An 18158-nucleotide genomic window follows, 5' to 3' on the forward strand; every position below is an offset into this window, starting at 1 on the left:
ACATTGGCTCTTATAACAAGCCCACCATATCATGATGTTCATTTTGTACTTTCGTCCCTCACCTACCGAAAATAATCTATGCCATGTCTGTCTAATATGAAGAACTTCTGCACATTTGTTGTCTATCCTTTCCCGGTGATAGTCAAAACGTTATGTTCTATTTATCTATAAATGCACAGCAGTTATGGCTTCCTGCCTGTATTTCTAGGACAGCGTTCAAAAGGCTCACAACCTTCTGAGCGAAGAAATTCCTCTCCTGCACAATCTTAAATTGGTACCCCTTTATTATAAGAATGTGCCTTCTGGTCCTAGAGCCTCCCATGAAGGTGACCAGCCGCTCAGCATTTATCCCATCAATCCTCTTAAGAATCCTATATGTTTCAATGAAATCACCTCTTATTCTTCCAAATGCCAATGACAGCAGTCCAACCTGTTCAACCTTTGTGGGGATCATCCCAGTGAACCTTATCTGGACTGCGTATATTAAATAATATATTTCCTTAAATAAGGAGACCAAACCTTTTCACAGTACTCCAGATGCGATCTACCCAGTACCTTGTGCAGTTGTGTCAAGCCATCCCTACTCCTATTCTCCATCTCCATTGAAATAAGGACCAAACTTCCATTAGCCCTCCTGATTATCTGATGCATGAACTGTGTGCTAGCTTTCAGTGCTTCTTGCACAAGTACTCCCAAGTCCCCTTGTGTTGCAGCTTTTTGCAGTTTTTTAAATAATACTCCGTTCTTTTGTTCTCCCTTCCAAAATGAACAACTTCGCATTTTCCCACAATATGCTTCAATTGCGAGCTTTTTCCCAACGTACTTAACCTATCAATGTTTATTTGAAAACTGTTTGTATCCATCTCACAATTTTCCACCTATTTTTGTGTTGCAAATTTTGTCTGCAAATTTGTGTTCTTCTTCCAAGTCATTAATATGCATTGTAAATATTTGCAGACCCAGGACTGGTCCTTGTGGAAACTACTGGTTACATGTTGCCAACCCGAAAAAGAACACTTTAGCCCATTTGCTGTTTCCTGCCCATTAGCAAACTCTCTATCCGCGCCAATATACTACTTCCAACACCATGGACTCATCCCCTCACTTAACCTTCTGTGAGGTACCTTGTCGAATGCCTTCTGGAAGCCCAAATACAACACATCTACTGGTTCCCCCCTATCCACTCTGGTAGAGACTTTCTAGAAAAACACATGAAAATGTTTGACACGATTTCCCTTTCATGAAGCCATGCTGACTCTACTTGATCAGATTATGATTTTCCAAATGTGCTGCTATCACTTCCTTAACAATTGATTCCAACATTTTTCCAACAAAAGATATTTGGCTACTCAGCCTATCGTGGCCTTCTTTTTGCCTCCCTCCCTTTTTGAACAGGGTTGTCATTTGGCAGCTTTCCTATTCTCCTGTAATTTTCCAGAATTGAAATGTATTTGGTAAATTACGACAATGCATTCGTGATCTCGGCAACTATTTCTTTTAGAATACTAGAATGCAAGCCATCAGGGCCAAGGACATGTTTGCGTTTAGCCCCATTGGTTTGTTTGATACTACTTCTCCAGGGATGGTATTGAATTCCTTCACTATATCCTTCAGTATTAATGCGATGTTCAAAGAATCTTCTTCCATAATTAGCTATTTAACTTATCTCCATAACTATCTCCCCAGATTCATTTTCCTAAGGGGACTGTGTTCATTTTGACCTTTGTTTTCCTTTTGAAATGTTTAAATAATCTCTTATTGCCAGTTCTAATATCCTTTGCGAGTTGGCCCTCGTAATTTATTTTCTCCCTCTTTATTATCCTTTCCGTCCTCCTTTGTTGGATTCTGCATTTATCCAAATGTTCTCGGCTATCATTGACTTCTGCCTCCTTATATGCCTTTCCTTTCAGCTTAATACAATCTTTAACCTCCTTGGTTAGCCATTGTTAGTTTACCTCTCTCTTAAAACCTTTCCTTCTTGCCGGGATATATTTTTGCTGAGTCATGAATTAATCCTTAAATTGCCACTTGTTGCTTACCGTATTTCCTGCTAATCTGCCTGCCGAGTCCATTTTAGCCAGCTCTATTCCCTATTTAATTGTAATTCTCATTATTTCAGTTAAACACAGTTATTTACAACCCAGCTTTCTCTCTCACAAACTGAATATTCAATCCTATGATGTTATGATCACTACTTTCTAGAGGATACTTTACTCCGAGGTCATTCATTAAATTTACCTCATTACCATTTTAAAAATCCATGACAGCCTGTTCCCTGATTGGTTGCATGAAATATTGCTCCAGGAAATAATCTCAAAAGTACTCTTTGAATTAATTGTCGTAGCTTACCTTTCCAGCTTGATTAACCAAGTCAACGTGAAGATTAAAGTCACCCATAATTATTGCTCTATTCCTTTTACATACTCCTACTATTTGCTGATGTATGTCCTTTCTTATAGTGCGTCTACTGTTTGGGGGTGGGGGCGGGTGGTGGATACACAGTACTTGCTGTTTTTTTTACCTGCACCTTATGGACTTTACATAATCTGAGCGTAGATCATCTCTCACTGCTGACCTAATCTCTTACTAAGAGTACGACCCCAACGCCTTTTCCTTCCTTTCTGTCTTTCCGACAGGTCAAATATTTCTGGATATTAAGTTCCCAGTTTTGATCTCCTTTTAACCATGCTAAGATATCAAATACATTTACCTTGATTTGCATGATTTATTTGTTTACGTTAGCCGGAAAGCTTCATGCATTTAGGTACAAGGACTTTAGGTTTGCTTTTTTGCCATTATTAATCATCATAACTTTTCTTTGTACTTTACCCCTTTTTTTTAACCGGTCACCCTTGATTCACGATCTACCGTTTTTGCATTTTGCTGTTCTTTCTTTCATTCCTGCCGCTGTTTCTCTTTCCCTTGTCACCTTTCTTATGTTCCTATCACCCTGCCATTCTGGTTTCAACCCTCCCCAACCACACTTGCAAATTCTCGCCCGAGGACATCAGTTCAGTTGCTGTCCAGTTTTAACCCATCCAGGTTGTAATGCTCCCACCTCCCCCAGAATTGAAACGCTACTCCTTGCACCATCTTTCCAGCCCAGCATTCATCTCATACATTCTGGGATTTGTAATCTGAGCAGCATTGACTCTGGCAGTGATCCCTAGATCATTACCGTTGAGGTCCTACTTTTTAACATGGTTCCTAACTACCTATATCTGATTTTTCGGACCTGGTCCCGCTTTTCTACATATGTCATTGGTACCGATGTGTACCACTAACACTGGCTGTCCATCCTCACCCTTCAGAATGTCCTCATCCGATCAGACACATCTTTGATTCTAACATCTAGGAGGCAACATACCACCCTGGTGTCTTGTTGGCGACCACAGAAACGCCTATTTATTCCTCTTGCCATTGAATCACCTACTACTATTGGATTCCCACGTTTTGTCGTCCACTCCTGTGCAGCAGAGCCAACCGTGAGACAACGAATTGAACTGTCAGTCCTTCCCCCTGCGAGGCCATCTCCCCAGCAGTATCCAAAGAGGTGTATCTGTTCTGCAAGGGAATGGCCACAGGCGTTTGCTGCACTAACTATCCAGTCCTCGTATTTACCTGGTGACCACCCACTCTCTTTTTGCCTGTGCAGCCTTAGCCTGTGGTGTGACCACCTCTCTGTACGTGTTATCAACGATGCACTCAGCTTCTCAGATGCTCCATACTGTCCCCAGGCTTAGAGGAGCTGCAGCTGGAGACACTTGATGCACACATGCTGGCCCCAGGCACTGGAAACATCCCCGGTTTCAAACATGCAACAGGAAGTGCATGTTTGAAGCCGGGAGCTTTGATGTATCCTGCCACGACTAGTCTTTTAAATTAAACTTTAAAATCATTTACTCCAAGGTCATTCCTTCTGGATCCTCGTTAGTATAAAACATACAAACATACATAGGCCACAAAATAACTTGCAAACTGTAAGGGATAGATGTCGTAAATTATTCCGTGATGTTACCCACAACTTGTCAACCAACCTTCTCTCTTCGAGCCTCTACTGCTGCAGCAGGGCAAGACCATTATGAAGATTTCTTTTGGAAAACAAAAATAACATGCTGGGTGTTCCTCTCTTCCTCTGCACCAAGTTCCCACTGTGCTCCAAGTTCCCAAAGCCTATACTCAACTTGGCTGTTTTTCACTCACAAGAGGTTTCCCCACTGTTCAAGAGTTCTCAGAGTAAAGGTTCTACCAGTCCGAATTTTCAACTAACCCTTGCCCAATCATTGCAGAGAAAGTTTAGATTGATGAGTATTCAACATTGTATTCGTAAATCGTTAAAATATATATATTTCAAATAAACAAAAATAGACACATGGTTTTCAAGTTTTCCGAATGGTTAATTTGCTGAATAACCCTGTGCCAGGAATAAACAAGCTATCACGTATATTTTAGAAAATAATATGATCCGTTGACTTTCACTGGGAAAGAATAGGCAGTATATCTATTGAACTTTCATCATTGGTGTAGCAGGCATTGCATATGTTGTCATTATTTATCTTGGATAGTTTGTGCACTGTGTGACCGACTAAACTTACAACATGTACATGGTTATTGCATCGGGAGTTGTGTGTGCTGTCCGTTTTTCTGTATGTACATATAGTCAATTATTTCAGCAAGACTATTCTACGCAACGGGAAGGTAGAGAGGCGAAATTCCTTTGTCAAAAAATAGGTTGGGAAAAGTGCTGTTTGGTTTATTGATTCAGCAAGGGTTTGAAACATTGGAACTAACTTTCCAAAATTAATTCATGATATGGATATAGTTAGCATATAGTTAATAAAGACAGTGAAGCACAGTCTGGTTGGCTTTTTCATCTAAAGGAAAGAATGATGATTCATCTGGAAAGCGCAATGCATGGTCCATTGAAAAGTGATTAAGTGTCCATTGAAAATCACATTCAGAACGGTGGAGTGAAGAATCTCTGACAAAAATTCAAACAGTTTGTTGAACAGTTCCCCTGATTTACACTTGATACGATTTTACTGTATAATTTAGTTTTGGAAATCAAACTATTGATACAAATGATCTGTAAATTAGGAAAAATGGGTTCTGAAATTAAGTACTAATCTCTGTGCCCACTTTCATTGTTTCACTGCCATCCCACATAACATTGTCAATGTATAGATGTCTGATTATGTGCTAATCCGTACATCTTTCCAGTTGCACCAACTTCTGACAGCTCTGTCTCTTCAATTTTGCTTATTTCCCGTATGGCTGCTTTTATCGCAATTTACTTCCTTAAACATACGCTTACTCAGAATATGACTGCTATATATCAGTGGCCTATAGGACTTTTTTTGAGCTCTGAGCTTTCAGATTCTCAACCTCCTGTATGTTCGAGCTCACGATGTGTTATCAATCGGACAGTTCTGTATGGGGATTTTGGCCAATGTGATTGGGAATTCAATATTTAGAAGGATGCCGACAGTTAAGGCAGGTATGTATGCCATTCCAGAATGAATAGCGAAACACACAGGTGATATTTAGGGTAGTCGATTGTCTCGTGGTATTATCACTCGACTGTCAAAGAGAAAGAACAAAGAACAAAGGAAATTACAGCACAGGAACAAGCCCTTCGGCCTTCCAAGTCTGCACCGACAATGAATGTCAGTCCAGAAATTCCGCTAATGCTCTGGGGACCCGGGTTCGAATCCCACCACGGCTGATGGTAGACTTCCAATTCAATAAAATATATCCGGAATTAAGAATACACTGACGACAATAAAAACATTGTCGGACAAAGCCATCTGCTTCACTAATGTCCTTTAGGGAAGGAAATCTGCCGTCCTTCCCTGGTCTGCCTGCATGTGACTCCAGAGCCACAGCAATGTGGTTGACTCTCAACTCCCCTTGGGATGGGTCATAAATGCTGGCGAGCCAGCGCCGCCCCTGCCCCACGAATGAATAAAACATAAATGGGAATCTCACAGCTAAAATTGGAGCAATGATAGATCGGCAAATCTACAATGAACCTCTGAATTTTCTGTGCTCTGGGATTTAACTGTGCACAAAACATTTGGTTTCACAACAGGTCAATGCATGTCGATTCAATCCCCTGAACGTCAGAATCAGATATTCTGTCCATATTTCGAAAAACGGACAGGTTTACTCAGTTAGATACCCTGTTCAAAATCTTAATCGCATCATTTACCTTTTAATTGCTCCGGAACTTCAGATAGATTTTCTCTGAGATTTAAGTTTTCAAATGCATCAAAACCTGTTAAGACCAATTAGACCTCACGTTACCAGTTATAAACAATAGAACAGCAATGGCTAAACATCAAATGGAAAGCAATGGAATTTCGCGGTACCAATTTCTTCCAGCTCGTTCAGTATTTTGTCCAACTTTGGAACTGCGTGGCGCATTTTCACAAATGATTTCCACATCACCCTTCTGGCCCCAGCGTCCTTGTCCATCACCAGCCTGAGTAGAAGCTGGGAACTTTCCACCCTGTTTCCCTTCTCTGCGAGTTCAGTGATTTTCTATGAAGAACCATATTAATATATTAAGAAGAAAGCAAATAAAACACGCTGAGCATAAGAAGGAAAGGATTTGTTCCCTGATCGGATTTCACAAATGATCATGATTCTGTTGCGAACACATCGAAGGAACTGAATAGTACCCTATCATTGCTCTGCTCTGTGCTGCACATTCAACGATTGCTGGTCGGTAGTATCCAAAGAACTCAGTGTAGAGTAAAATTATCCTAGTTCTGCCAACTGACTGAACCGCAGCACAAATCAATACTGCTACGTGATAGACATACAATTATCATATATCTAACATGACAACCATTTTGCAATGCGCACGGAGCTATGGTAAATAGTGTTCGCTTTCGTGCACTACAGATGGGGATACTAATAAAATCGGTGATAAAAAAAAGACAAATTTGAAGGAGTGAAGAACTGTGGAGTTTTATAAATCCGGAGAACTGGCAGGGTGGGCAGAAGTCATGGAAGAATTTGAAAACAATTATGCACCTATTAAATGAAAGGAATTATAAAACCAGAGCAACCAATACAACTCAGCGACGAGAGAGGTACTAAATTAACAGAACTTGGCGATTGTCCTGATGTAAGCAGCAGTGCCCCGGCTGAGCTTAAACATATGCAGGGCGATGATTCTTTGGTGATCTGATTCAGTCGCACACAATTCTATTGGGGTCAATAGGGTAGTTGCAGGAGCAATGATTCCTCTGGCTGTGGTGTCTAGAGACAGGGGACACAGATCCAGGGAAAGTGGTCATTCATATAGAACTGAGGTCAGGAGGACTTGTCTCACTCAGAAGATGGTGATTCTTTTGAATTCTCTGCCCCAGAGGGCAGTGGAGTCTCAGTTGCATAGTTTGTTCAAGACTGAGATCTGTAGATTGCTGCATATTAAAAACATTAAGGGATATGGGGATAGCGCAAGAAAATGGAGCTTGAAGTAAAACATTAGCCATGATCTCATTGAATGGCCCGACACGAATGGCTCAATGGCCGATTCCTACTCCGATTTCTTATGATGAGAATTAGGGCAGGAGAGCACTCCACCAATCAGGTCTAGAATGAACGAAGAAGTAATAGTGGATGACCCGAAGCAGTTGTGATGGTGGCTGATGTTAAAATGGTCGAAATGGGCTGTCCTAGTGATGGTATAGATATGTCACAATCTCCTTTACAGAATACACACTAATCACTGTTCTGTACAATACATTAAACTAGTTGTAAAACATGATGATCACTGCTCTATGCAGTGCATTGTAGTAAATGCAGAATACGATCACAGCACACTGCACAAATTGTACATTCTATAAGGCACATTGCAATCGTTATAGGCACAATTACCCACTTCCTGTTGCAAAGCGTTGAACTATATGTAGAATATAATAGTCACGTCCCTGTGAGTTAAATTGAAATAACTGCACAATACAAAAACATACTCGCTACAATGCATTCAAGCAACTGGAAGACACAGAGAATTGTTCTCTGCACTGTACTCGAAGCTAAGTGTATTGAACGATGAGCAATGTTTTGTGCTATAAGCAATTGCAGGGCAGAAGGATCAGTGCTCTGCACTCTCCATTGATCAGCAGATTACGGTAATAACTTCGCTGAATCATAAATTAGCTGTAACACAATAAGCACTATTCTTAAAGCAGACTGGCAGAACCTCAGCAATAACTTATTTATGCTTTCCGCTGTGTTCTGTATATTTTGTGTCTGAACTGCCATCAAGGAATTAATTTGATAATAGCATCTTTTCACGTTCTAATGCCAGCATTTTTTTTCTAATTCAATCTAAACTTTCCTTTACTCATCTCTTCGTTTTTTTTTCATACCACATGCATTTTGATATGTTCAAGGATTGTTTATAGTTCTGGATTGAGCTCCAGCCTATTGTTTTCCCTTCTAAACAACGAATTTTGCATGGTGAAAATTGACACCACACCACACTCCCAACTCTACAATGTACTCTATTTCTTGATCCTGTTCATTCACTAACGGCCTCAGAGTAATCGGCAGGTTGCTTAGCGAATTGACTTTCCTCTGAAACTTGTCCTTTTTCATCATTGATGCTAATGCAATTTACCTTGACTTGTTTAAATCTCCACTGCCGTTGGGTTTGCAGTAATGTTTGTGCGAGGAGCATTAACCTCAAAGCGAGTGCGGCGGTGCTCATGGGACTGCTGCCTACTTTCACGGCTTGTATTATGTAAGAGTTGCCGTATTTCGGATTAACTGTCTGTCTACTTTATATTTTGTATTTCTATAATTCATGGATCCAATGCCTTGCCTTCATATTGAAGCTGCTTGAACTCTTTATATTTCAATCTTGCTACATCCGGAAATATTCTCTTTATGACCCGTGTTCAACTCCCGCCTCGACTGACTGTGTGGAGTTTGCACATTTTCCCGTGTCTGCGTTAGTTTCCTCTAGGTGCTCCTGTTTCCATCCACATCTCAAAGATGTGCGGGTTAGGTGGATTGGCCATGGTAAATTGTCCCTTTGTGTTCAAAAATGGGGAGGTTAGGTGAATTGGCCAGGGTAAATTGTCCCTTAATGTCGCAAGGCGTGTAGGTTAGGTGGATTGGCCACACTAAATTGTCCCTTAGTGTCCCAAAATGGGCAGGTTATGTGGATTGGCCATGATAAATGTGTGGAGTTACAGGGATAGGGCTGGATGAGGGGTGGGGTGTTGGTGGGCCTGGTATGATGGTGAATCGCTGTGGACTCGATGGGCCAAATGGTCTCCTTTTGCATTGTAGTGATCCAGTGGTGATCTTTGCAATTTTGGCATTCTTGCATTTGTCCTGATGAGTGCAGGATATAAAGTTGCGTCAGGATATCACTTGCTTGTTAGTAATAGTTATTTTTCCCTCCTACTTACCCGATGTTCTTGCCCATTGAATTGATTCTCGTATGTCAACAATGAGCTGACTCCATCCACACCCTTTTCAATCGCCTGTTCGAGTCTGTCCCTGTAGAATTTCGTCAACTGGAAAAGTTGGTAATCGTCGCACTTTTTCAGAATGTCATTGATTGAAGAGATCCGCTCTAAGCGAACAAAATGAAATGAACATATTTCTTAAGTTTTTTTCTCGGACCTGGATCTTAATGCAGCCTTTTCATTTTTGTATCTCTATTGTAATATGTTCATATTCTGCAGAGCACTCCTATAATTATCTCGTAAAATATCGGCCAAATCTACATTAAAGTACTTAATGGGAGATCTCAGAGGTGTATCTGCAGTTCTCAATTCCGAGGAATGTAGTTTGCCGAAGTCATGCCATTAGCCCTGCCACAATGCAATCCATTGGCCTAGCTTCGCACATCTGTCGACATGGTGGCCCCTGCATTCTATACAATGCTACCAATATTTTCAACTGACTAGCCGTTCCGTGTACTTCTATCGTTATTCCCACGTCCTGCTGAAGACCTGAAGCCCACAGAACATGAATGAAAATCGACGTTACAAATGCGAGAGATTGTGATTTGTAACACGTGAGTTACGGAGTATACATCAAAGGAAAGTGAAAATTACATTACAGACAATTGCTCATGAGTTCTTGGAGTCGGCTTACTGTGCAAGTGCCAATGTAAGACACATTGGTGAGCTGTATCTGTGTGGGGTTGTTGGTAATGATAGAACTAACAATTGAAACGTGCTTCTTTTTCTTGCATTATTTTTCTTACCGGTGACTTTCCTTGTTCTTGATAGAAATCTCACGTTTTCCTTTCGATTCGGACCTTCAGTCATTGTCGTGATCGACCTTCTGGTATTCTAATACACTGGCATAAATGTAATTGTTATATGACATTTAGACTGAACGGTTAACATGAGAACTATTTTAATTCACCTGACCTCGTCATTGGAGAAACTATTGGTTATGTGTTTTATGTATTCCTTCATAGAATGAATGCACCGCTGGCTGGATCAGCATTTACTGCCCATCCCTGGGGGTATTGTTGTGGGTTTGGAGTCACATTTAGGCCAGACGAGGTATGGAGGGCAGATTTCCTTCCCAAAAGGGCATTAGTGAACCAGGGGCCTCTTATGACAATCGATTCATGGTCATCAGCAGACTTTTAATTCCATTTTTTAATGAATTCAAAATTTAACCATCTGGTGTGGTAGGATTTGAACCAAGAGGATTAACAGGAGCGCCTGGATTATTAGTTTAGCGACGATATCATTACGCCACTGCCTACTTCCTATGACTTGTGATGCAGAACGTCCTGGTCCTTAGATGACTCACCCACTTCAGGTGCTGCCCAAAAAGTCGAAGAATAAAATCAGTTAAGCCCCCAATCCCACAAGGAGTTGGTCGGGTGAAGCCCCGACCAGCAGTGGGGTTCAGTGAAATTTCTTCCGGAAGTGCAGACGAGCTCTCCCCATCCCCTCCCCCTCGCCCCCATCCCCAGCCCCCGAAGCAACAAATGTTCCCCATGGAGATATGGGCTAATATGATTGCAGGAACAAAGGTAATTGTAATACCGTATCTAACCCATCATTTATTAGGGTCGGGGAGGTTATTGACAGATGTGGGCACTGTTAATATGTGCATATAGATTATTTGGAAATATTGAGATATTACAATACCCGCGAATAATTCACTTAGACCTATCAACGGCTGAAATTGAAAAAATCCTAATTTCTTCTAAAACACTCAATGTCCCTTGAAGCAAAATATTTTGTCTGAATGAGACGAACGACGCAATGCGCGGACAATTGCCAGACTGAACCCGACACTCGATTAGGCCAAAAGGAAAATCACCCTCAGTGCTGAAGGGATTCATGATTAGCTGTGATTCATGGCTGTATTATCAGATCGAAATGGAACGAAAAGACTTAGAGGAAAGAAATCTGGAACAATTGATGTTCTTTTTAGGAAGAAATGTTACAGATACAGGGTAGGTGCATTGCAGCAATATTGAAAGAAAACGGAACCAAAACAGCTCTCCTTTGAAAACGGGAGGGATGGGGACATGATGAAACAAAAGAGAAGAGGTGCATCATTAATGTTAATTGATTTTTTTTCCAAGCAAGAACCAAGCCAACAGTAAATAGGTGAATTAAAGAGGATAACGATACTGGGAAAGAAAACATGTGAGAATAGAGTGGCAAAAAGGACCCCAAAGTATTGCTTTCGCATTTCAACAATAAGGGGTAATGAGAAGGGTGTTGGGCGGGTCTGTTGAGGATAAAAAGGGTGATGCAAGGCAAGGCTACATGAAGTCATACATTTCTGTACAGGTTTTGACTAAAGGCAAGTTGCCGCTGAAATCGCAGAACCCCACTAATTTCTATGAGTTATGATACAATAGAGTCATAGAGATTTACAGCATGGAAACAGGCCCTTCGACCCAACTTGTCCATGCCGCCCTTTTTTTTTAAACCCCTAAGCTAGTCCCAATTGACCGCATTTGGCCCATATCCCTCTGCACCAATCTTACCCATGTAACTGCCTAAACGCTTTTCAAAACACAAAATTGTACCCGCCTCTACTACCACCTCTGGCAGCTTGTTCCACGCTCTGTGTGAAAACATTTCCTCTCTGGACCCTTTTGTATCTCTCCCCTCTCACCTTAAACCTATGCCCTCTAGTTTTATACACACATGCCTTTGGGAAAATATATTGACTATCTAGCTGATCTATGCCCCTCATTATTTTATAGATCTCTATAAGATCACCCCTCAGCCTTCTACGCTCCAGAGAAAAAAATCCCAGTCTATCAAGCCTCTCCTTATAACTCAAACCATCAAGTCCTGGCAACATCCTAATAAATCTCTTCTGCACTCTTTCTAGTTTAATAATATCCTTTCTATAATAGGGTGACCAGAGCTTTTTAACAATATTCCAAGTGTGGCCTTACAACTTCAACAAGACGTCCCAACTCCAGTATTCAATGTTCTGACCAATGAAACCAAGCATGCTGATTGCCTTCTTCGCCACTCTGTCCACCTGTGACTCCACTTTCAAGGAGCTATGAATCTAAACCCCTAGATCTCTTTGTTCTGTAACTCTCCCCAACACTCTACCATTAACTGAGTAAGTCCTGCCCTGGTTCAATCTACCTAAATGCATCACCTCGCATTTATCTAAATTAAACTGCATCTGCCATTCGTCAGCCCACTGGCCCAATTGATCAACGTCCCATTGCAATCCGAGATAACCTTCTTCACTGTCCACTATACCACCAATCTTGGTGTCATCTGCAAACGTACCGACATGCCTCTTATATTCCCATCCAAATCATTAATATAAATGACAAATAACAGTGAACCCAGCAGTGATCCCTGAGGCACACTGCTGCTCACAGCTCTCCAGTTTGAAAAACAACCCTCTGCAACCATCCTCTGGCTTCTGTCGTCAGCCAATTTTGTATCCATTTAGCACCTCACCCTGGACCCCGTGAGATTTAACCTTATGCAACAACCTACCATGCGGTACCTTGTCAAATGTCTTGCTAATGTCCATGTAGACAACATCAACTGCACTGCCCTCATCTACCTTCTTGGTTTTCCCTTCAAAGAAACTCAATCAAATTTGTGAGACGTGATTTTCCACTCACAAAGCTATGCTGACTTCCCCAATCACTCCTTGTGTCTCTAAATGCCTATAGATCCCGTCTCTCAAAATACCTTCCAAGAACTTACCCACCACAGATGTGAGGCTCACCGGCTGTAGTTACCAGGCTTTTCCCAGCAGCCATTTTTAAACAAAGGCACAACATTTGCCACCCTTCACCTTCAGGCACTTCACCTGTGACTATCGATGATGCAAATATCTCTGCTAGGGGACCCTATCCTAGCCTCCCACAACGTTCTGGGATACACTTCATCAGGTCCCAGGGATTTATCTACCTTGATGTGCTTTAAGACTTCCAGCACCTCCTTCTCTGCAATATGTACACTCCTCAAGACATCATTATCCATTTCCCCAAGTTCCCGAACATCCATGTTTTTCTCAACAGTAAATACTGATGAGAAATATTCATTTAGATCTCACCCATCTTTTGTGGATCCACACATAAATGACCTTGTTGATCGATTAGAGGCCCTACTCACTCCCCTAGTTACTCTTTTGGGCTTTATGTATTTGTAGAAGCTCTTTGGATTCTCCTTTGCCTTATCTGCCAAAACAATCTCGTGTCCCCATTTTGCTCTCCTGATTTCACTCTTAACTCTACTCCTACACTCCCTATACTCATCAGCGCTTTCACTTGATCCCAGCTGCCTCTGCATGTCATGTGGTTCCTCATTCTTCTTGACCAGGGCCTCAATATCCGGAGTCATCCAGGATTCCCTACTTCTACCAGCCTTGCCCTTCACTCTAAGAGGAATGTGCTTACCCTGAACCCTGGTTAATACACCTTTGAAAGCCTCCCACTTACCAGACGTCCCTTTGCCTTCCCACAGACTCCCCCAATTAACCCTTGAAAGTTCCTGCCTGATACCATCAAAATTGGCCTTGCCCCAATTTAGAATTTTAACTTTTGGGCCCGACCTATCATTCTCTATAGCTAACTTAAAACTAATTATCTATTAGAACAATGCACCAGAGTAGCTGAAGAGGGCAGCACCAATAAAAGCTGTCGCAGCTAACTCATTCCAAAGCATTCATCGCTGCCACACTGGGCATAATGCATGATTGACGAGCTTTAACTTACGAAAAGAATTGACACCAGCTTACGTTCCGCCAATTATCTCCCAAACAGGAACCTAAAATGACCAGAAACTTGATAAATGGGCTTATGAGAAGTGGCAGCGAGTGCCAGCATTGATTCGAATATGAGCTGCTCATGGCCCCCTGCCTTGATTGCAGCTGAGGTCTTCAAATTCGGACTGATTGACAGATGCAAAAGAGGCAATTGCAACAGTCCCTGACAACAAGGCAACATTGCACTAACATTGGAACATTAAAAAAAACTGGGCATCTTGATCTCGTTCGGGCTCGTAGAGTGACTCACCACCAGTCCTTCCACCGCCCCCTTACCAATCACACCCTCCAGTAACCCCCTTCCAAACTTTTGATTTTAGAGAAGGAAATGGATTATACTGAAGAATTGTGACGTCGAACCATGTATTCAAAGATATTCATTGGGTTGTATTTAAATGCTATTTACAGCATTTTTGAGAGTCCTGTTGCATTTTGTGAATTGGCGCTGTTTCCAGGAAGTTATTTTTTGTTAAAGTATTTTCACCTTATAGTTACATTGAACAAGAGCACTGAATAATTGAACACATAAACGGGGGTGAGAAGTTCCAGTGAGCTAAAATACTGGAATTCTGCTCGGGTAGATTCATGGCCTTACCTTGTGCTGCGTCTCCGGATTTGCTTCTCAGGGAGTCGGCGAGTTACGTTGCATGTCTTGAACATACTCTGGTTAAAGATCAATTACAAAATGCACTCATAAACCTGACCTTCGGACTTATACTTTACAACCGCAACGAGCTCTGATTGTTTGGAGCAACGATAATTCGAATCTGACGATCTGTCATTCGATTGAAAAAGAAATGCGATTAATTGCGGTGTCCAATGCCATAGGACATGTGTCTGGTAATATTAACTCACCGCCCCCCCCCCCCCACAATTACCCGCCCCCCCACCCCCCCCACCCCCCCCCCCCCACCCCCACTCAAACCCAACCCTAAATTTTCCACCCATGTTTGTTCCGTACACAAATATATTTCCATGTCGTCAAACTAGTTTTATTTTTTACAAACATTTTTTTTATGACTGGTCTATAAAATGAGGCAAATAGATTTTACAAAGATCTCTGTCATAAAACAGTGGAGCAAAGGGCACAGCCATCCCGGCTCATTCTTATCACACATCCTTGAAGTAGTCGAACTTGGAACCAATAGTTGCTTCCTGTACAAATGTGATTCACCTCTTTGGTCGGACGGTTAGTGAATTGAATGTATGGATTGTGACGTGGGTTTAGAATTGAGGAGCGTCAGGTGGGAGCTGCACAGACCAGCAAATTATCAGATGAAAAAAACTGAAAGATTAGCGAGGACGAAGAGCTAGGAATAATAATGGGATTCACCATCTTTCATATTTTACACAATGAAATACCCAACGAGAAAATCATCTCTGTGTCAGGGAGCTGTCGATTAGAGCAGCGACCGGAAAGAGGACGGAAATTGAAGAGAATACTGGTGTTTTCTGACGGAGAGGGACTGGGATCAGTAAAAAAAAGTAGAGAGTAGGATGAATGGCTGGATCCTGAATGGCTGCCGTCCATAAGCAAAGGAAATGGCCCACATTACAGTAGATTCAACGAATTGCAGCAATTATTTTTTCCCATGAGCACTTTCGAAGTATCCGCCGTTAAGTGTCGTGGTTAAATTCCTTGCCTTCTACGCTGGGAAGCGGGGTTCAATGCGCCATCATGGCGAGTTTTCATTACGACTAAGGACGACACGAAATTAGAAATATACTTTAGAATTGGAAATTGGTTGCGATATAGAAGACTGGTGAAGATTGTGTATCAGTGAGCACCTTGATTGACAGCAATGTTAATTCCGCTGGTTTCAAAGTTCAGAGTCCACGCTCAGTTAGACCAAAGACCAAAGAACAGTACAGCACAGGAACAGGTGCTTCGGCCTTCCAAACCTGCGCCGAAATGATGCCCTAACTGAACAAAAACAAAACCCTTCTGCCCTTACTTGGTCCGTATTCCTCGATTCCCTCATTATTCATATACTTTTAAATGTTGCTAATGTGCCTGCTTTCACCACCTCCTCTCGCAGTATGTTCCAGGCACACACCATTCTCTGCATGAAAACCTCCCCGGCACATCTCCCTTAAAATTTATCTCTCTCACCTTGAACCTGTGCCCCTTGTAATTGACACTTCCACCCCTAGGAAAAACGCTCTACCATGTCTATGCCTCTCATAATTTTGTAGGCCTCGATCAGGTCCCCCCTCAGCTTCCATCTTTCCCATGAAAGCAATCTGAGTTTATTCAACCTCTCCTCATAACCGACACCCTTGAGGCCAGGCAACTCCTGTTGAACCTTCTTTACACTCTCTCCAAAGATTTCACGTTCTTCTGGTAGTTTGGTGATCAGAACTGCACTCAACACCGAAAATGCGGCCCAGCCAAGGTTTTATTTAGCTGCAAGATGATTTCCCAACGCTTGTGCTCAATAAAAACGGGACTGCAATAGGAAAGCGGGGATGATATGCTGAAATTTTCTCAATGAATCATAAGAGCCCAGCTTCAGTATTACCACCCATTCCAGACCCTGCCTTTCTCTGTATCCTCCTCAAGCACAATGAATTTTCCACATTTCAGTTCTTCTGCAATCTTGTACGTTCCCGATTTTAATCTCTGCAGCATTGACAGCCGTGCTTTCAGTCGACCTGGTCTAAAATTTTGGACTCCCTCCTTAAAACTCCCCACTTCTCCAGCTCCATCCTTGCCTAAAACTCCCCACTTCTCGAACTCCATCTCTGCTTTAGATGCTCCTTCAAATCCAACACGTTGATCAAGCTTTTGTCAATTGACCGAATATCTCCTTCTGTGGCTCAGCATAAACTCTGTTTTACTTTAATAATAACGCACTCATTAACAGCCTTGGGACTGTATGCTGTATTTATGGCAATTTCAGTGGTATAGTAGCAAGCATAGCTGGTTTCTGAGCTGTTGTCCCGGGATCGATTCCCAGTCATCGCAGTCTGTTCATTTTTAAACCTCTCAAATAAGAAACCTCACGCTTGGAGCTAAATTGAATCCGTTTCGGTGAGATTTTGCTTCGAAAACATACGCGGGTGTAATTAAAATAAACAAATTTCCAAACTCCACTTATCTTGCATTAGGAATGCAACTCAGCCTTCCTTTCTTATTGCTGATAATGATGGTTTTCCCTGAACTGTAGTGTGGAGCTGAGATAGTATTATTCGGATTCAGCAAATAGAACGAATCGATTCTTTGAATCTTTTCCCGCTGTTGCTTCCCATTTCTTATTTAATATCATTCCCTCACAAGGATTGTTTTATTGTTCAAAAAGTGACGTACAGCTCACGCCCGGAATCTGAAATAATAACAGTCGATGCTGGAAACGCTCAGCAGACCCGGCAGCATCTGTGGAGAGGGGAAGGGACAGTGGACATTGCAGATCTATACAAGATTTAAAGAATATACCCGCGAACAGAAACTGTCAGAGCTGCCGAATTTTCACATTTCCTTTCTATTTGAGACTACTTTTTCTCGCTGTATCCATTCCCCATTTGAGTCTTTCCTGTAAAAATTTCCTTGTTGCACTCAGGTCTTTGCCTTTTGATGTTTCATATGAAGTTGTGTAGACTACTGAGAAATCAAACAGAAATACTGCTCAGAAATAAAATACTGCGGTTGTTGGAAATCTGACTGTAAATATAAAATGCTGGAACAATAATTAACTGCAAATAATTAATAGCAACTGTGGAGATAAACAGATTTCATGTTTTACGACGATGACTTTTCATCCCTTGGCTGCACGGTCATGCTGGATTGAATAGGGCTTGAGCAAGGCTTTCATGTTACAGATGTGGTTGAATACAATTCTGCTGCTACAGTTGGCCGGCAGCACCTCATCGATGTCCAATTTTAATGAGAT

The 18158-nt window shown here is 41.8% G+C and overlaps 1 protein-coding gene across 1 annotated transcript in view; it reads right to left on the reverse strand.

The window, feature by feature from the left end:
- The window catches only part of LOC144505394 (NACHT, LRR and PYD domains-containing protein 3-like), a 50520-nt gene that overhangs the window by 9022 nt on the left and 23340 nt on the right, over nucleotides 1–18158 (reverse strand). Inside the window, exons 5-9 of the mRNA XM_078231505.1 lie at nucleotides 14864–14931; nucleotides 9952–9983; nucleotides 9435–9601; nucleotides 6372–6543; nucleotides 6212–6277 (exon numbers count right to left, since the gene is read on the reverse strand). Of these exons, the coding sequence (XP_078087631.1) occupies nucleotides 6212–6277; nucleotides 6372–6543; nucleotides 9435–9601; nucleotides 9952–9983; nucleotides 14864–14931 (505 nt within the window). The remainder of the gene's footprint in view (nucleotides 1–6211; nucleotides 6278–6371; nucleotides 6544–9434; nucleotides 9602–9951; nucleotides 9984–14863; nucleotides 14932–18158) is intronic.

Source organism: Mustelus asterias, chromosome 16 (assembly GCF_964213995.1).
Source record: "Mustelus asterias chromosome 16, sMusAst1.hap1.1, whole genome shotgun sequence".
Classification (NCBI taxonomy): domain Eukaryota; kingdom Metazoa; phylum Chordata; class Chondrichthyes; order Carcharhiniformes; family Triakidae; genus Mustelus; species Mustelus asterias.